The sequence below is a fragment of the Onychomys torridus genome, chromosome 17 (genome assembly GCF_903995425.1).
Source record: "Onychomys torridus chromosome 17, mOncTor1.1, whole genome shotgun sequence".
In the NCBI taxonomy this organism is placed as follows: Eukaryota; Metazoa; Chordata; class Mammalia; order Rodentia; family Cricetidae; genus Onychomys; species Onychomys torridus.
Genome location: NC_050459.1, coordinates 60228805 through 60248712, shown reverse-complemented (window position 1 = coordinate 60248712; position 19908 = coordinate 60228805). Strand labels below are relative to the sequence as shown.

At 43.5% G+C, this 19908-nt stretch overlaps 1 protein-coding gene across 10 annotated transcripts in view; it reads right to left on the bottom strand.

The window, feature by feature from the left end:
• Window positions 1–3094: 3094 nt before the first annotated feature.
• Window positions 3095–19908, bottom strand: part of Ints10 (integrator complex subunit 10) — a 35085-nt gene continuing 18271 nt past the window's right edge. For 2 of the 10 annotated variants that reach the window (XM_036209352.1, XM_036209351.1), the window contains exons 13-19: window positions 19298–19406; window positions 17091–17170; window positions 15638–15800; window positions 14390–14483; window positions 12363–12440; window positions 11490–11567; window positions 8503–9357 (exon numbers count right to left, since the gene is read on the bottom strand). In XM_036209352.1, the coding sequence (XP_036065245.1) occupies window positions 9201–9357; window positions 11490–11567; window positions 12363–12440; window positions 14390–14483; window positions 15638–15800; window positions 17091–17170; window positions 19298–19406 (759 nt within the window). In that variant the 3' untranslated portion in view covers window positions 8503–9200. Of the gene's footprint in view, window positions 3804–8502; window positions 9358–11489; window positions 11877–12362; window positions 12577–14389; window positions 14484–15637; window positions 15801–17090; window positions 17171–19297; window positions 19407–19908 lie in introns of those variants that run through there. The other 8 variants (XM_036209356.1, XM_036209355.1, XM_036209358.1 and 5 more) reach the window with 6 other exon arrangements.

Below are 19908 nucleotides of genomic sequence, written 5' to 3'. Positions count from 1 at the left end.
CTGTCACACATCTCCACCATCCTTTCCACTTCCCACCTTCCATAAAACACACAGATGGTTACATACATATGTACATTTAAGCGTAGGATTTGAAATTTAGGTTCCGAGTACGAAAGAACAAATGCTGTTTGTCTTTTCGAGGCTGGCTTATTTTGCTCAACGCAGTGATTTCTGGTGGTAGCCTTTTCCTTGCAACTGTCATGATATCCCTTCCTCCTTAGAGTTGCATACAATTCCATGTGCGTCTGTACCACATTTTCTACAGCAAGCACACTGCCATCTAGACTGATGCAGGAAGTCTCCCCTTGTGAGTAAAGTCATGAAGAAACTAGGAACAGAGTGTACATGACTCAGCACAAGAAAGGACACACACAGCATATACAACTGTAGCCAAGGCTGTCTTAAATGGGGAGACAACTGAGAGCTTTTCTTCTAACATCTAGAATACAAGGGTTCCCACTCCCTCTGCTCCTATGCAACATAATGTTCAAAGCCCTGCCTAGAATAATAAGAGGAAGAAACAAAAGATAAAAACATGGAAGAACAAAGTCAAATTATCCATCTTTGCAGATGACACGCTCTCACAGTTAAAGCCTTTAACTGTTCTGCCGGAAGACTCTTTCTTTCTTTCTTTCTTTTTTCTTTTTGAGGCAGGGTTTCTTTATGTAGCACTGGCTATCCTGGAACTCACTCTGTAGACCAGGCTGGCCTTGAACTCAAAGATCTGCCTGCCTCTGCCTCCCAAGAGCTGGGATTAAAGGCGTGCGCCACCAGTGCCCATTTTTCCCCCAGAAGACTCTTAAATCTGATAAGCACCTAGTAGAATACAAAATCTATACATAAAAATCACCAAGTAGCTTCTCTATATAATAATAATGAATTCAGAGATAAAAACAATCCGGGGGGGGAATTCCTTTTCTTTGTAGCTTCAAGAAATAATAAAATACTAGGAATAAACCTCTGCAACAAAATCTTCACCAATACTGGCAAAAGAAATTGAAGACACCGTTAGATGGAGAGAGTTCCCAGGCTCACGGATAGACATAGTTAGTATTGTGGAAATGGCTACATTACTGAAAGCAATCTACAGATTCAGGGGAATCTCCATTAAAATTCCAATGATGTTCTTCACAGACCTAGAAAAACATCCTAGAATTCATAGGGAAGTACAGAAGTCCTGCACCTAAAGAAAAACTCACACAAACAGGAAATGTTATAGGTATCACAAACCTGATCTCAAATTTTATCATGGAGCCACAGTAGCAAAAACAGTACGGCACCGGCATAAAAACAGACTCACAGACAAATGGAATAGACTCGCGAGAGCCCAGAATGAACCACAGCTACAACCCCCTAATTTCTGTTTGAGTCCTCAGGAATGTGTTATCCCTGGCTGCTCTGGGTCTGACATGGTAGCTTCTCCTCCAAGCCTTCGTCAAGACACCTGGGGTCCTCTGAAGCCGTGAGCCACACACACTGCATCTTTCCCTGAAGTTGTTCTTGTCAGACACTGTGTCTCAGTGACACGAACGTAACACATGGGTCAAAAACAACGTGTTACTCAACAGTCATGTTAACTAGCAAGAACCAGTTGTGTTCATTTCTTGGCCACACTTTAGTCAGTGTCCCTTGGGCCCTGCTGTCTCCTCTAGGCCTCTGACTTAGTCTGCTCAATCCACGTTCTGAAAAGAATTTCCCTAGGCCAGTTTCCTAAAATCTGCGCCCAGCCTCAGTATCTAAACTCTCCCCAATCCGACCCCAGTTAACATGCAACCAGTTTGCTCTGCTCCACCTCAAACCTCAAACCTAGCCCAAGTTCCTCTTAGCTCCATAGCTTCCTCGCTTGCCCACTGGCTACCATCTCCACTGGAAACCAGTCCCTTCCACACTGCAACAGGCTTGAATAAAATCTCTTGCTATTTTTAACAAGTACTGAAAAATGGGCTTCCCAGAATAGTGCCTGAGGAATTATTTCTTTTCTAAAGCTCAATAGCCCTCACAAAATGATGAATAAAATAGAGTTTTAAAGCAGAATAGACCAAATGCCTAAAGGATAATTGCTTCTTTTTGTTAAAAATAAACTGCACCTTGTGAGAAATGAGGGTGCTTTGAGTATAGAAACCTGTGAATCTTGAAATGAGAATAAACTTCCTGGAGATAAATAAAGGTAATTTATACATGGAAGTGACATATTTTCTGTCTCGCTTTGCATTTTATTGGCAGAGCGGAGGGAGTAAATACAGCAAAAGCTGAAATTGGGCCCCAGAAGCCCCAAAGATTGATCACTTAGCCATTTATGTAAGAAACACTTCCAAATGTACAATACAAAGGAGATTACAAGACAAAATGCAGACGGGGAGATCAGAAATTCAGGAAGGTGGAACTAGTCTGTGTCCACAGTGGGAACTGTGGCTGGTTTTGGAACAGGACAGTTGGTGGACAGAGGCCTCGGAGGAGCCAGTTATTCCCTTTTCGATAGGAACACTGAATTCATCGGGTTAAATGGAAAAAGCCACGTGTCATAGATTCACGATGTACAGTTTTGAGTACTGTGTTTTAAATTTACTTTAAAAACTCATGTTCTGGAAGTTCTGAAGTTTAAGTAAAAATCAGAGGTAGAAATGGCATCATCAGGGCTTTAAGTTTTCCAGGATTTTCGGTTTCCATATGATTAAATTCTTTTTGGAATAAGGGGTATTAGGTATCTAAATCTATTATGAGAAAGAGAAAAAAAAAAGTTTCAGGAAACTGTAATTCTCTGAGACTATTAAAACAGTGTAAGTCAGTTGGCAGCCCAAGGCGCTGGCATTGTCGTATAAGCACCGCAGTGGCTGGAACGCCCACAGAAACTCACTCCAGCTGCAGTGATGCAGTCTTTCCTGCAGAAGGACCTGGGCATGTGAACCGCTGCAAGGGCTGTTTCATGTGCTCACACAAGGAAGCTGGCTCACCTGTAATTAAGGACTGTAGGTCTGCCAGAGTCACAGCATCGAGGTGACTCCTGGTAAATGGTTTTTCTTCAATTATCAGCAGAAGGAAGACAACATCAACCCTTCCAATTTATTGTTGCCTTTTTTTTTTTTTTTTGCTTACATCTAACCTCTTCCCCTTTTTTCTCACATGGTAGAGTTGGGATTTCATTAATAATTGTAATAAAGACTTGAGCATGAGTCAGAGAGAAACGCTCCAAGAGTAAGGCGGACAGGAAGGCACAGGGCTCGCCAAGAAGAGCTCCCATTTTCTTCAGTTTTATTAGCGAGTTCTTAGGGTTAATTGGTGGTGGCAGCGGTGGGGAGGTGTTTTGTTTTCTGATGCTGCTTATCTCCTAACTGTTCCAAAGTCTGCAATTTTGGTCTTTGGTTTCAACTATATACACAGACTTCTTGGAAGTAAAATAAGAACTTCATTATCTAGTTCATGAACGAGGATCCAATTATTCATTCAAGAAGGAGGCTAAAGTTTTAGAAAGGCCAGTTAGAAATGTATTTTGGACTGAGGAGGCTCAGCAGCGAGAGCCCCTGCCCCCGAGCCTGCCAGCTAGAGTTTAATCCCCAGGGGGACCCACGTGGTGAAAGGAGAGACACTGACGCAGCAAGCTGTCCACTGACACCCCCCATGTTTGCAGTGGCATGTGTACACCCACACACATAAACAAATATAACTGAAAACTTTTTTGTTTGTTTTGAGGATTTCACTCTGTAGTCTTGGCTGATCTGGCACCTTGTTATACAAACCAGGCTGGTCTTGAACTCACAGCTTCTGTCTTCAGAGTGTGCTGGGATCAATTGTATGCACCACCATGCCTAATATGATAATTAAAAAAAAGTTAATCTTGTGCCTCAAATATGCATGTTAAAAATATCAACAATCACCAAATAAATAATTTCTGACCACTTACACAATCAGTTGTGATAATGTGAATCAATTGCCCTTTTTTGGCAACTATAAGTAGATTACATCTACAATTTCTAAATACTCTTTATAATGCTTCTACGACATAGCATGATAAATGCTTTATATTATACATTCTAAAATGTAATAGCTCTATTCTTTTATGGGTAAGGAAACCTGTAAGGAATGGCTTGCCATTGCTCTCAGGACACTGATCATCTCTGACCCCAAATGTGTGCTTTCTCTAATTTGGTGATGAGTGACAGGGAACTTGAATGGAATCCTAACCAGCAGCTGCTATCCCTCCTTAAGTGATGTGAAGGGTCCAAAGTAGTTTTGTCAGTTCCTGCACTGCTAAACACATCCTTCCCCTTTGGTGAAGGTGGGTGAGATCAGTGGACATCAACACAGCTTCCACTTGTGTGTGTCCTCATTCCTCTTTCTAAGGCAGCCTGGAATCTATGGGAGGTCAAGTCTGGCAGGTCCTAGAGGTATAAAATAAGAAGACAATCTCAGTCAGGGAATGGGCTGACAAGGGCTGAGGACGTCATTTGAGGAGACAGTGGATTTAACTTGCAATGTCTCATTTGTGTGTCTGCTGGATCCTGTCCTACCCCCACTTCCCAGCCCCATAGCCATAGCCATGGTTTATAGAGGACACAGAAGTGCTTATTGCTACCTGGGACCATCAAACATTTCTTGCTTACTGGCCCCTTTGCAACACCCCAGCTCTAAGTAAATAATTGATTTTTAAAAATCTTGCAGTGTTCACTTCTTCCACTGATTACTATGTACCCAATGGATTGCCTGCCAATATTTTTAACAAGTCCATTTGACCATTACAATTTGCCTCCTTAGTTGCTAATAAATAGAGACAAGGTGTTTAAAGCTTTGATTAATAAGGCAAAGAAAAATCATTTAAAATCATATTCTTTTCCTTAACTCATTGAAATAGCTTTCAGATTCCAAAGGTGTTATAAGAAACAAAGGTAGCAATTATTTTATAAGGAGAACGTCTCTCCCTAGATAATGGATTGATTTTTAATCAGAGCTAGAAATACTTCATTACCTTGGTCTTTACTTCTAGGAGGTATCCTTGAGGGCAAATGATTCGCATGTTAGTCTAAACTTACATCCTCCCACCCTAGTGAGTTTATATATGTTGGTCTAAAGTGAGACATAGGGCACCTACAGGTGTATATTCAAGAGAGATATTCAATGCATACATCCTCTAAAGGCAAGCTTCTGCTTTGTGCGGCCTGCCTTATGTGAAAGAAAACTTAGAGACTACATGTAGACAGTGCTGAAGAACTGAAGTGTCTTTGGAGGCATTGGGAGCATAGATTCTGTGGTTTGCACAGGAAACTTCTCCCAGAGGTTCAAGTTGCTTGCACGCTGGCCCAGCTGGTGGTGCTGTCAGGGAAGGCGGTAGAGCCTTAGGATTTGGAGTCTCACAGAGGAAGTGAGGTCTGAAAGCCAGGCCCACTTCCGGTTACTGTCTCCCATTCCTCTGCCTGCTTTCCCTCTCACCAGGCTGTATCGCCTCAAACTTTAGGTCAAAATGAACTCAGCTCCCTTGCGCTGCCTTCACCAGCTATTCTGTCAAAGCAATGAGAAACATAACTAATACGTCCTGAAGATGATACCAACAGATACCGATGAAGACCATCCTGTGGTTCCTGGGCTATTATTGAATTGTTTCTCCCCAAAATGCATGTTGAAATCTCACAGACCAATTAGTTTAGGTGAGGTGACAACGGAGTAGGACTGATGTCCTTCTCCAAGGGAACAGGACAGGAGACAGGGAGATTAGGAAAGTCGGTGTTTGCTGCTCGCCAGATGCTCGTCCAGGGCGAGACTCGCCTGTGAGAAACAGGAGAGCACGCTGTGGCAACCCTCATATTGGAGCTGCACCTTTACAACTGTGAGATAACAGACTGCTGTCTTTGACACTCAGTTTGTTATCCTGTTATCACATTCTAGGATGCAAATACCCAGGGTCTGAGCAATGTATACAGAAGTGATTAAAAAAAAATCATCTGAGCAATTTGTGAAGTGTTAAAAATTAAAAAAAAAAAAAAGCCCTCACGAGGACAGGATAAAAAGGGAGATTGAAAGTGGGGTGAGGACCATTCTGTTGGACTCAATCTATGTGGTATGACTACAGCAGACACATGGAGCTGCCATCTGTCTGGAGAACTCCCCGTCAGGGAACTGGAATTTCACCATTACAAGCAGATGGTCAATCATCTTTGGAGAGGCAGAAATGAAGCCGTTTTCATGAAGAAGTGTGAGTCAGCCACTGGTTCCCTCTGACGGGGGATGAGCTCTGGGCCACTACAGAGGCTAAAGTCAGAAAGAAAAAGGGGCTTGGGGAGGCCAAGATTAGAACTTTGAATCTACGGAGATGCAGTGATCATGAGCTGTAAACTCAGTGAATGGAGGAATGGAGCCTGTCTGTTCATAAGCATGCATTAACAGCCAACTCAAAGGATTTGTTACACCATCTCTGTACACGTACGTAATCTGCACTGATCACACTCATCTTTTCCCCAGTGCTAGGAATCAAGCCAGGGCTTTTGAGGATGCTAAGCAAGATTCTACCACTAAGTTAGGCCCCTAGCCCTTTGTGTGTTTGTTATTATACCTCTATGTGCCTGAATGCCTTCTTTCTACAAGCATACAACAGGATTTGATACTTATCAATCCAAGTCAACTTCATCTTTCCAGGTCTAGTTAGCAGGTCCTGTCTCTGGAAGGCCGCATCAACACCTCCCTCCCCTCTTCTTTGGTGTGTCATCTCTAAATACCATCGACTCAGGCTTTTAGTCTCAGGGATCTAATGGTGGTCTCCCACTTGTCAAGTTCTGTAGGTAGAGACAGCATCCATAGCCTCTCCTCTTCTCTCAGCCAGTCCCAAAGTACAACCCAACACCAGCATGGGGAGCTCTCAGAGAATCCAACAGAATGGCCGGGTCTCATTGCAATACCAGAAATATGAATCCAGCACAGGTCCCAAGTTCCGGGACCTTAGTGCAGAGACAGAACATAAGTCGCAGGTCCTCACCCCCTTATTAAACCCGCTTCACAGTTTTGTCCTGAGAAAAATATATGTGAGATACACAGCATAAAACCTAGAACAGAGCTAGCAAATGTAGTATTTTATTATGATTACATTAATAACTGACCAATGAGACACTGAGACATTAGAAAAGCTAACAGCTGCTTCTGCAGCTGCCTATCAAAGTTAATTTTCACCCAATTCGTGGTGAACTGATCTCAGCTCCAGCATGACCCTTACCTCAAGTTTCCAGTTCTCAGGAAAGAGCCACTCACAGAATCCTGAGTCACATAAGTGAACCCCAGGCAAAAAGCCACTTCAGGGCTTGGATTGGAAGGGAAGTAGGGTCAGGCTGTGGGAAAGGCCATCCAGACCCTATTCCTTTTACTTTTGCTTAAAACCATCAAGGTACTCTGTTTAGTATTACCTTGAGTTCCAAATTCAACAAGAAAACAAACAAGAACTCTAAGGAGTCAATGCTGTATTGAACTGATGACATAACTTTCGGCTACACTGGGTTAAGCAGCATTCTAAAACATGGCAACAGAATCCCAGGACAGACGCTGGGCCACAAAATGTGGCTATTGACTGCGCCCTAAGAACTTAACTCAGGCTTTTGGAGGTGTGGCGCTACCTTCCTTGACAAGCAAGTCTCTGGGGAGCTGGCTGGTTGACTTGAGTTCTGATTAAATAAAGAACTGTCATATCCTTCTTCATCAGTCAGTTTTCTCAGGGGTAACTTACCACGAGGTTGCCCCTTGACAAAAGGAAAGACTCTCCTCTGTGCTCAAGGTGACCCTGAAATGTCGCTCAGATCTTAACTTGGCATCCCATTAGGAATGTAACTTTAAATACAAACTATTGTGTGACTGTGGTCCTTTTTTATCCATTTTTTCCATTCCTTCTTATTCTTTTTATTAATGGAATATGGACAATGATATTCAAATCACGAAATCACTTTATTTTTCTCCCAGATTACTATATTTTAAAGGTATTTGCTGGGACCCATGAAGGCTTTTCAACAGGAAATAGTTAAATGAAATGAAATAAAAAATAGAAACCTCTACTGACAGTCTATGAATAATCACCTTCACTGTATGAAACACTAAATTAACACAGAGTTAGGACCAGTGTGAAGATAATGAATGATTTTTAGGTGACACTATTCAAACCATGACAGTTGATTTAGCAAGAAAATCCCTTATGCCTCAGTAGCTTGTCGTTTTTTTTAGAAAACACCTGCACTGGGCGGTGGTGGTGCACGCCTTTAATCCCAGCACTCGGGAGGCAGAGCCAGGCGGATCTCTGTGAGTTCGAGGCCAGCCTGGTCTATAGAGCAAGATCCAGGACAGGCACAAAAACTATACAGAGAAACCCTGTCTCGAAAAACAAAAACAAAAACAAAAACAAAAACAAACAAACAAAAAAGAAAACACCTGCAAAACTACCTACTCTGTGACATTATACAGCACCCAGGAAACGTAATTCTGGATATGAGGGGTGTGTGTGTGTGTGTGTGTGTGTGTGTGTGTGTGTGTGTCTGTCTGTCTGTCTGTCTGTCTATTTGTTTGCACATACCCAAATACAGGGCAGGGCAGGAGTGCAGGTGACTGCCAAGCAGTGTGGTCTGGCTCTGAAGGGCCAGGAGGACCCACTGGGTCACAATGACTCCCTGAGGCTTCGCCTCAGCAGAGTCCCACACCTTTGCTCTTCTCCCCTGTTTCCTGTCCTAGCTTTTCAGAGACTCTGGAGCACCATACCTTTAGTGGACTGTCAACAGACAGGACAGGCTCAAGTTCATAAAACGAAAGGTCAAATGTTATCTTGTATGTAATACTTACCCAAGTGTAGCAATGAAACCACATCTGAGGTCATGGGAGACACAGTCCGTCGTGTATACAATAAAATGCATTCCTCCATTCAGTTGTATTGGATTTCTGCCCCCTTGCTGTATGCTTAGAAAAATAGAAGACAAATGTACCCTACTTGAAACTAGAACAGTTTTTTTTTTTTAAACTTCAAATTTTAGGATTTTTATTTACAAAATGGATTGATTTTTCTTTTATACAAATTAAAAAACCTGAACTCCTAAAAATAGAACTAACTTCCCACACGCCTGAGATGGACTTCTAAGCAACCCAGGGAGGTGGAACTTGGTGTTTTCCTTCTTCATCAGTCCTGGCCAGGCAGCACGTGTCACAGCTGTGTCTTCGGTCACACAGCTGAGCTGAGGGCACCCAAAGGTCTATCAAGTCAGGCTCTGAAGGAGCAAGATCTTCTCATTAATGCAGAAGCGATGCAGGACCACCATCAGGTTCTCACCACAGCGGGAGACCTGGCGCTCCATGGCCAGGCGGAAGTCCTCCTTCACGCCTTTGGTGATGCCGCGAGTGACTGTGTGGTGCCTGAGGTCAGCGACAGGGAAACAGAGGGAGACCACGGTTAGAAGCAGCAGCATGGCCCATGGTTACCTGGGTAGGAATCAACCTGCCTCACAGCTAAGTGTAGTCACACATTTAAACCACATTTAAAAAGAAAAGCTGCAACCAGATAACCACTCCTGTCCATTCTTCTCCGTCTCAACACTACGCAGATAGCTTTCCTGCCCTAGACTGGGTCAATTTACACAGCCAATGATCAGTGAAATGTCACCTGCTTCACCTCTGAACTTCTGAAGCTCACACAATTCAGTGCCCTGGGCTGCTTTGGGTTCCATCCTGACTAGCCTCACCATGCTGGAGACCAGGCCACAGACCACAGAGAGGTAACAGTAGGAAGAGGGACCCAGTATGTCCTAGCCACCAAGAGCTCTCTGGCAGGGCCTCAGTCCAGAAAAGCCCAGGCTTCCACACAGCTGCTGGGGTCCTGAGTCAGGCCTATCCCCACGGAGCCAGGACAGGGCACACCCACGAGTGCTGTGTCCATCCAGACTACTGTACACAAAGCAGGGGGACCTGGGACCCTGACACAGAACTGTGTCGCAGAAGAGTAGAGTTGATGAGAGGCTTGCTAGTCTGTGGGTGGGTAAGTGGGAGCAAAAGCCAAGAGGTGTCTAACTGGGCCCCAAGAGCCGTGCGTTAGGACGGAAAGGACAAACAGAACCCCATAGAGTGAGGACAACAACATGAACAGAGGAAAAGAAAAGTCCAGCAAAACTCAGTGGAGTCAACCACAGACAGAGGAGTTCTGGCTGCTCATTTGGTAATGTAACAGTTTTAGATGAACAAAACCCACCTCTGTTCCCCACCCCACCCCCTAACTCTCCTCCAAGTCACAAGGTTTTCATGTAGTGAGGAAACAGAACTGTGGCTGTCACCCTAAATGCTTCTGTTTCTAACAGACATTATTACGTAGAAAGTGATCAGGAGTCAACACATCGCAGTGCAGAAGTAAAAGAGGTCGTGTTTGGACTAGTGAGCACACAACACTGTACAAGAGCCCACAGCCACAGTAAAAGGTTTTCTAGGAAGCCAGCAGGGACATGAGCAAACACAGTTCTGCGTGGACACTTCCAGTCTGGCTGGTTAACTCAGTCAGGTGTCAGGGAGGCTGACGGTCTGGCTGCTGCTGGGCACAGACAGATGCACACTGCTTTATGTTGACTTGAGATACTTCTATTCTGAGTTCCCGGGCTGCCACCCAAAACTGGACCAAATACAAGTTACATGCAACTGCAGGCCATATATCAGAGGACAAATTCTCTCTACTACTACTAAAGACAGTTAAATGCCAGAGGATTGTTGCTATACATTCACAGATGCACAACTCAATTATATATGCATCAGAGTCTCCTCTCTGCAGGTCTGGATGATGTCAATGACAGTCATGCCCCACACACAATGATGGACTGCACTGGTCCCCCGCAGCCTGGGTACGTAGCAGACAGGTTTGAGTACATGCCCACTATGATGTGCATGAAATAGCACAGTGCGTGACACATGTATCCCTGGTGTCAAGTGGCACATGACTATAGATAGCTCTTGTGGTTTAAGAGCAGGAGAATCTAGCTAAATAAAATGGCATCATTTTAGCTGATTAAATATTGCCAATTCAGAAGGTAAGGTCTGAAACAAAGCAGCCCGCTTTAAGGCAGGGAAAGCTGTGTGAATGTCTGTTTAGAGCAAAAAAGTCCTGATCATCAATATGGAAGTCCACAATGAAAGTTTACTTGTGGCACATGCATGTCAACGTATTTAAATATTCATGACCCAAAGCCTGAATTTTGTCCCAACAGAATCACAGCTTAGCGCTTCCTCTAACGTTCCCTTAGCCTAATTCAGTTTTAGCAAACTTGTTTCCTCCCCCCAGATCCATAATGATTTTTAAATTCAACACAAACACACTGGCAACTCATGGAAAAAAATAAAAAATGTTACAATATTTACAACCAGATGGTTTGCCAAGGAATGCAGAACAAATCAAAAACAAATAAATAAAGCATGAAAAAGAGCACCGAGGGACAAAGAGCTGAAGACCATGGGCGGGGAAACATGTTGACAAACAGCACACTATGAGCAGGTGTTTTTCCACTTGGTACCTGTCAGCAGTCTGTATGCTGGGCTGAAGCACAGGTAAGAATTCCTGCTGCAGTAACCCCATGGGAGGGCTAGAAGGCCTTTAAAAAACAGCAAACAGCAGCATTCAAACACCCACACCAGCTCACCCTGCACTGCAAAAACAACACTCGGGAAAAGATACACAAGACTGGAAAGCGGACTATACAGAAACTTTAACCTCCACAAGCCCCTGGCCGTGCTGTGTCTTCGGGGGACTGGGAGAAGCTGAGGGCCCCACCGCACTCGCTGCTGGTACCAGTCTAGAGGCATCTTGGCTCCTGGTCCCAGAGCTCTTCCCACTTGTGACTTGGAGTATAAAGGCATCAGTGAGGAAGATGGAGACGAGATGGTAGTGGGGAGGGGAACATCTGAGAAGATAAGACTCAAAATCCAGCCTGCTCCACTCACTCCTCTCCTGCCCACTCCGGTCCCAGAAACACACCTAGGGACACTAGCTAGCACCTTAGCAGGACTAAGCCCCGAACTGAGAGGCCCTTCAAAGAGGACTCAGAAGGTCCAGCAATGTTTTCGATAAAGAAAGGGTGTTTGAGATTTGGGGGGGGGGGGAAACAAGGCTGGGAGCCATGGTTTTGCAGAATTCTGTAATGAAGATTAAGCACATTAGCTGGTAATGCCCAGAGATTCTTTTCCATTTTGATCCAGTCTAGTGCAACTACGGTACTGTGGCTATCAGCATGGAAACAGTTCTCTAGTTGAACACATGTCAGAACAACGTATCTACTTAACAAACGGAGACCTTCTGTCTCCTTCGGGCCCGGCACCAGGTGCCCAGTGTTTGTACTGTACCTGCTTGCATCCGAGACGCTACAACTAGGTCGGACTCACAACCTTACCCCAAGGGGAGGAGAGGTACACTGCTCACAACATCTCTGCCACTCATCTGGAGGGACCACCCAAAAGGTCTGCAATGCCTTCAGAGAATTTGTTTGGAACCCAAAGGGAAAAGGAATATAGATAGTTTTATTCAAGAGTCTAATCACACCTCAGTCAGTCAAATCTCTGTCTTACGCAGTTTGATTCTCTTGGCGTCATTTAGATATAGGTTATCTGAAATACAGATTCAAATCCACGTTGAGACCCTCACAGAGAACATTCCTACAAAGTCAGGTCACTAGTTAACAATCCCTAATCCCTTTTCCAAGCGGAATCAACCATGGGTTTTTAGGAGGCTTATCTTCTACAGAAAGTTCAAGTTAGGTTGATCAATGTGGGAGAGCCCTGGAAAGCAGGACAGATGCCTCCTTGGACAAGCAACCTCTTCCAGTGCCATTATGTGGGCAAGTGATAGGTCCTCATTTTAAATTCCAAGTCCTAGGGACCATGGCAGGTTAACACTACTCAAGGTAAGACAATATGGACAAAGAAGAAAGGCCTAGTTACAGTGAAAGCAGAGATTCAACTGCTGAGGACTGTAGATGATTCCTTATACTGCCACAGACAGCTAAGCTTTCTCTAAGTCATGCGGCAATCCTCTGCAGATTGACCCTCTATCGAGAGAGTTTGACTCTAAGACCATATATATTATGACAATTTGAATGGTCAGCTTTCAACAAACTAAAAAGCTTTCTTAAAGATATGTTTGCATAATCAATTTTGGGATCCAGAGGGGCCTATAGAAAATGGTTTACGTGGCTTTCCACATATAGAAGCAATCTATTTTCACACATGGTTAACGACACTTGGAAGCATGCAGTTACTATTCTCCATGACTTTGGTTCATAGTCAAAGTAGTTGATGAAGAGGGGAGAGGACAGTGTCTAGGACATCCTGATTAAGCAGTCCACAAAGGGCCTCGGATTCTCCTAAACACCACCTCAGTTCCTTATTGGAAATGTCTAAGACAAGCGATATCACTTAGAAGAATGGGGAGGGGACCTTGTGTTCCTTAGGGCAGATTCTACTGGGCCCTACTCTTGCTAAGGCATACTAAGGAAGAACTGCTCACCATGGGCCAAATTCCTGAGTTACAGAAATCCAATGTAAGCATTTCTTACCCTGCTCCTCCAACACCCTATGAGTCTACAAAGACAGAGCAAAGTAAGGGCTATGGCTTTCAATAACTAAACAGCTTGCTTCTGCCAAAACTGAAGGATGGCCGAGAAGGTTTCCAGTCTCAGCAACGCATTCTTCCTGCTGTGGGTTCAGTCTCTTGGCCTAACCCTGACACTGACTTACAGACACACTGACTATGCAGGAGGTGAAGAAGGAAGGGTACAAACTGCATGTGGCGCTCACAGGAGAGAGGCTCCATCAGCCAAACTGCAATGAGGACTGAGGACAGAAGCAAGGTTTATGAGCTATTTAAAAATCATGAATGGCACTTCCACTTGAGACAACCCGGGGTTTCTGTAGTGCCCTACAGGCTGGGGGCACACCTGGGGCCAAGCACGTCCACAATCGTTTTGGGGGGCAGCTGTGTTTTAGAGGCACTAGAACCAGCTAATTCACTTTGTGCTACATAAGCCATGATGAACCTTAGAAGGTCTTAGGACACAGTTCTAAATAAAACCTGTACTTTCCCCTAATCCATTACAACGTTAAGCACGGCTGCTTTCAATTAAAACCTCTTTATGCCTAACCAGAAATGAATACTACATTTTGGAAAGGAAAAGGCATATAGAAAATTCTCTAATAAAGGATTTCAAAAGTAACAAAAATATCCCAATTTAAGCAACATTTTTTCCAGAAATGAGCTAAGTTTTTAAAGGACACTTCGAATCAAGCAGCCCTTCTAAAACAGAGACCAGGTTTGGATTCCTTTCCATTCAATTTCTGAAAGGTACAGAAATTTACAAATAAATCATGCAAGCACTTGAGAGGGGAGCATACAGCTTCGAACAACAAAAGAGCATCTGCTTACTTGATCAGCATTCCTTGATTCGGGAGTAATTCCAGGTGAATCTTCCCTCCTTCCTGGGTTCTTAAATAAGCAAATTCCTCCAGCATATCAATGTCTTCGGCCACATTCAGGTAAACCAACATGTAACAAGTTGCCCTGTTCTCCCAGGTGAGGAAACAGGCTCTCAGCAGATGAAGAACCTGCCTATTGCCCTGCCCTCCAACTAACAACCAGTCAGTTCTTGAACCAGGTACTGATCTTTACATTAACCAGCCTGCCCTGTAAAAAGAACTCTTTGCACAAGATCTGCCAGGCGGGGCTGGCTGTGTAACTCAGTGGTATCAATCTCCAGGCCATTCAGACTGAAAATCATTAGCTCATGGTTTTCCTATGGAGATAATTAAACAGATTCTACATGGCCATAAGAGAAATTTCTTAGTAAGAAATCAGAGATGGGGGAAGGATAGTCTGGCTGACAGGATATGATTATTTCTTCAGACCCAGCAGACAAGGTCTTTCAGATGCTTCAAGAAAGGAAGTGTCTGAGAACCCAGAAAATTCCATATGAAATGTTAGATGATGCATCCTTCTGGGGGAAAGTTTTATAACTTTCATTAACGTTAAAAACAGAAACCACTGCCAAGGCCCTGGGACATACATAGTACATATATCCTGAAAATGGAGAGGGTGTATCATGAGAGGCAATGCAATGAAAGCCACCAAACTGGGGTGGACCCTCCATTCAAAGGTGGTCTCCCTACAAACACGTGAAGTCACATGTGTCTCCCCTACAAACACGTGAAGTCACGTGCTGCCCAGCTCACAAAGCACCTCTGCCTCATTAGCATAACCTTTGGCAGCTGTGATGGCGCAGGCCCAGTGCTAAGAACTGATCCCAGGGGCAGCCTCTGTCCAAGGAGAGCCACCGGGGACACTTTTTCCATAGACAAAGGCCAAAGAACTATGGTAGTCGGTGCTAAAGCAACCGCTCTGGGCTTGGCAAGAACTTGGAGGCTATTCTAACTGGAAGCTTCTAGGCTGCCTTCTTGGAAGTCAGCTAGACGTGAACAACAGCCCTGATTCCTTGAACTCTCTGAAACGTCACTGACTTTCACAAAGCCACCGCCACAGCTCCATTTCTAGTGCTCACTCTTCCTCCTTTCCCGACAAACAGGAAAAGCAGTATCTCTACTGAGAACGGTTCACACTGTAGGGCGCACTTGTGCTAAACACTCAGAAGTGAGTGTGCTTCATCCAGAGAAAGGATACTTGTAACATAGCTGAAGAAGTTCTCATACTGGAAATTTCCTTGCTGGCAAATCTTACTGATGGCTTTCAGGAAAAGGTTCTCTCCCCGTGGCCACTCCTGCTGCAGCAGTACAATCACATGGCCCAGCGCCATGTCATCTCTGTTGTCTGTAAAAGCTCTCAGCTGTAAGACAAAATTTTATACACGAGAAATAAATCTAGGAAATCTAGGGCATACCAAATATCACTTCCAAAGAGGGGCTCCATATGTCAGTATATTCTATAAATCATTACTATTAAGACAACAAAACTGTTGGTGAACACCATACTCTTCTAAGGAAGCCCCAGGTTCCCTGGGGGCTTGGCATATGAGGCTGACAAGTCTTTAAACCAGAGTTGGACATGAATAGGTGAACTGGGAGTTTTTGAGTTTGAGAATCAGGGATAAAGCTGAGTAGTCCTACATAGTGAAGAAAATGAATAGGAAGGTTTTATTATTATTATTATTTTTCTGTTCTATTCATCAGAGGCAGAGTCTCATAAATCATCAAATGGCCCTACATTTGTTAGACAGCTGAGGATATTCTTGATCTTCTGATCTTCCTACCCCTACCTCCCAAGTGCTAGGACTATAGGTATGTATCACCATGTCCAGTTTATGCCATCCCAGGAGTTGAACCCAGGGCTCGTGGGTACTGGCAAGCACCCTACCAACTGAGCCATCTTCTAACCCCATTAGACATATCTTTTAGGGAACAACTGTGAGTGGAAAGATGGGCAAGAAGCCATAACAGAAGGGCTTGAGAAGATGGTGCTGGGAAGGAAAGACAGCAAGCAATAAGGTGTGGACTACAGAAACGGCTAAAGGTTTGGTTTGTGATGGACAGCTGCATAAACCACTTCAGATGGCTTCTTCCATGCAAGCAGCTCTAGCGCTTAGCTTAGTGTGGGACCACTGCATAAAGCGCACACAAGCCTAATGAAACAGCGGCAACCCCACCCCAGGGCTCTACTCCACTGCAGCCAAGGCTCGTGGTGTCTTCAAGAGTCTCGGAAGCTTCCCTGTGCTACTGGGCCTTTGCTAGTGCTGACCCTCATGCCTAAAAGATTTAATTCCTCAGACATTTACGACCCCAATATTTATATTGCCTTCTTCTGTAGCTAATGCATTCTGACATACACAATGTCAAAAATTTCTTACTGTATACTAGTCATAACAGGCAAGGGAATTTGTCTGTCTGCACTACTACTTACTATCTCCTTCTCAAGAATGGGTCTTATTTTCTATTCACCTTTGCCTAAAATAATAAAAAAACAAAAACAAAAAGAACACTTGTTAACTCCTCGCCCACAAAATGTCCCCACCTTCCCGGTAAAGCACAGAACAGTTGTGAACAAAGCTCTTAAGTCAGGCCATCTCATCAGGACATGTTTCAGAGGGAATGGGCTTCCTGCTAATCCCGTTTAAGCTCACCTTAAAGCATGCCAGCATCAAGTGCAGGCAGTACGGCATAATAGCCTTACTGGTACAGGGCAGAAGCTTCAGATCCAAACCTAACAGAAGGCCAGACAGTTAGTGACTGTTACCATTAAGAGAACAGCTTTGACAAACAATGTTTCACTTGCTTCCTCAGTAAGATAAACAAGTTACAGAACTCGTGACAGTAGACAATTATGGTGATGATGACACTGGCTTTTGGTCTCTAGATTTCTCAATTTTCTTTCCTACTAAATAATTATTATACAATATTTCAAATATGTAGAATATTATATATAGAGAATCTCACAAACCCAATGTGCTTGTCACTCAGCTTCTGTGTGTGTATACATATCTAGCTTGTATGTACACATGGGCATCACATACACAGCACCTATGGAGGTTAAAAGGTCTCAGGTACCCTGGAGTTGGAGTTACAGATGATTATAAGCTGCCATGTGGGCGTTGGGACCTAACCCAGATCATCTGCAAGACTCTGAGCCATCTCTCCAGCCCTGTCCCTCAGTTTTACAAAATACTAACATTTGGCTTTAATTTTTAAAGATTTTTAACACAAATTATCACAAAACCAGTAGAAGATCCTTAGAGTGTCCTGATGTCATCCTCTTCTCCTGCCCCAGGACAGACACAATTCTGAGCGTGGTCATGGTCACTCCTATGTAGTCTGCATGCTACTGCCATAGGTGTTTGTATTTACAAACAGCACACAGAAATGTTTGGCATGCTTTCACTACTGTGTCAAATGGTGCCATAATGTATGTTCTTCTGCTAACTGACTTTTGTACTCTACCTTCTGAATTTCGGGTTTGTCAAAAATACATGAAGTGCTAGACAAGGAATTTCCAAGATTACATGGTATTCTATTGTGTATACTCACACAGACACACACACAGACACACACATACACACAACTCCCAGTCATAGGCACCAAAGCTGGTTCATGAGATTACTGATTTTTCACATTAAATACAATGTTTTATCAAACATGTTTACACATGACTTCATGTGTACTTGTAGAAAAAAACTTTAAGCAATGACTTCCAAACTAAGATGTCAATCTTTTTCCTCATGGCCTGTGTTCTTCAAATCTTCAATCTTCCTCTAGTCAGAAGCAAGAAGTAGCAAGAATGAAATGCCTTTTTATATGGATCCCCCTTAACACATTGTGCATCTACAATGAAACGTTCATTTACTTTCAGTATCTACCCTTTGTACCTGAAGCACAAGAATATTCCATCCCATCAAAAAGAATGTTTCTGTTGGGAAGTCAGGATCCAGTGGGCAAAGGCCCAGTTTGGAGAGGTAGTGGCTAGGGGAAGAGGCACAGCCGGGTAGGTGATGAGGTGCTTGCTCTTCCTGACAATGCTGACTTCTACACATTTACTCACTTTCAGAAGCACAGGAATGGTGTGCTCCTTCGCCCTCACTCAGGACCACTGCTCAACAATTGCGCTTTCTGCAGTCTGTGCCTGGTTTTGTTTTTTAATACCAAATTTAATATCCTTTTGTTACAATAAAAGGTTTCTATTTCATTTTGTGTCTTTTTTTATAAGTTGTGCTTATCAAAAATTTCCCCACTGCATTTAATTTTTTTAAATTCTTGACATAAAGTTGTTCTCTTACTGTCCTTTTGAGGTAACCAAGATTTGTTGTAGTATTACCTTTTCATTCCTGATATTGAAATTTGTGGTCACCATCTTCTGGATCAAGCTCATTAGGATTTTATCTATTTTATGCATATTTTCACAGAAATAACCTTTGATTTTTACTCATTTTCTCTATTGTGTTGATTCTGCTCTAATTTCATTATTTCCCTCTTTTATGAGCTTCACATTTAATTTGCATATCTATTTCTAAATCTTAGGTGGAAATTTACATCATTAGCTATGCATTAGTTTTCCCAAGCAATGTGGAATTAGGTGAAGCTCAAAATGGCCCCAGAGGAATATGGTGACAGAGGGTCATGCTGATTAGTCCCTTGTTTCCCTAGTGCTAGGCAAAACAGGGAAGATGTTCTTCAGAGATAGCAAACTCATGAAGTGGAACTCAGGGTCTGGAAAAGATGCAGATTTACTTATCAACACAGCCTGGAAAGCACACAGTGGTATGACCTCACTAGAAACTGTGACATCTTAGCCACAGGTCCTAAAACTACTGTGACAAAGGACAAGACTTCACAGTACCTTTCCTAAACTTGGGTTTCACTTTGGAGGACTCTTCCTGCGATTTCCCTCCATCTTGTATGGGTAGCACCATGTAGCACATCAGGTCCAGAACCTTCTCACATGTCATCTACAGGAGAGAAGATCACAAGTACTAAGGTGAAGCTCTGATCGGCAGCCGTCTACAGCAGAGAAGCAGACATTGTGTGTGCGTAGAGGGCTGTATTCCTATGATCGTCACTGAGCACTCAAAGTGAACACAGGGAAAGGCACGGTCAGATTAAGTCTATGAAAAAGAGGGAACAAAAATCTATTCTTCACTGTTAGAAAACACCACGAATTTGTATACACCAATAAACATACACAGTGCCTATCTCTAAACTACACAGCAAACTCAAAGACAGTCTGGGAAACATGAGATCTTGTCTCAAAAAAGTGAAGAATAAGGAAATAGTACTGATGCCCAATATAGGGAAGTTACACTACAGAAACATTAAGTAAAACAAGACCATTGTGTTTTTCAGCAGCAAATTAAGTAACAGATCCAGTGGTACAATCAATCAAGGAAGCATGCACTGACTTGAAAAAACCACTACAGGACAGAGATATCCCAGGGTGCCATGCAGCCTCTG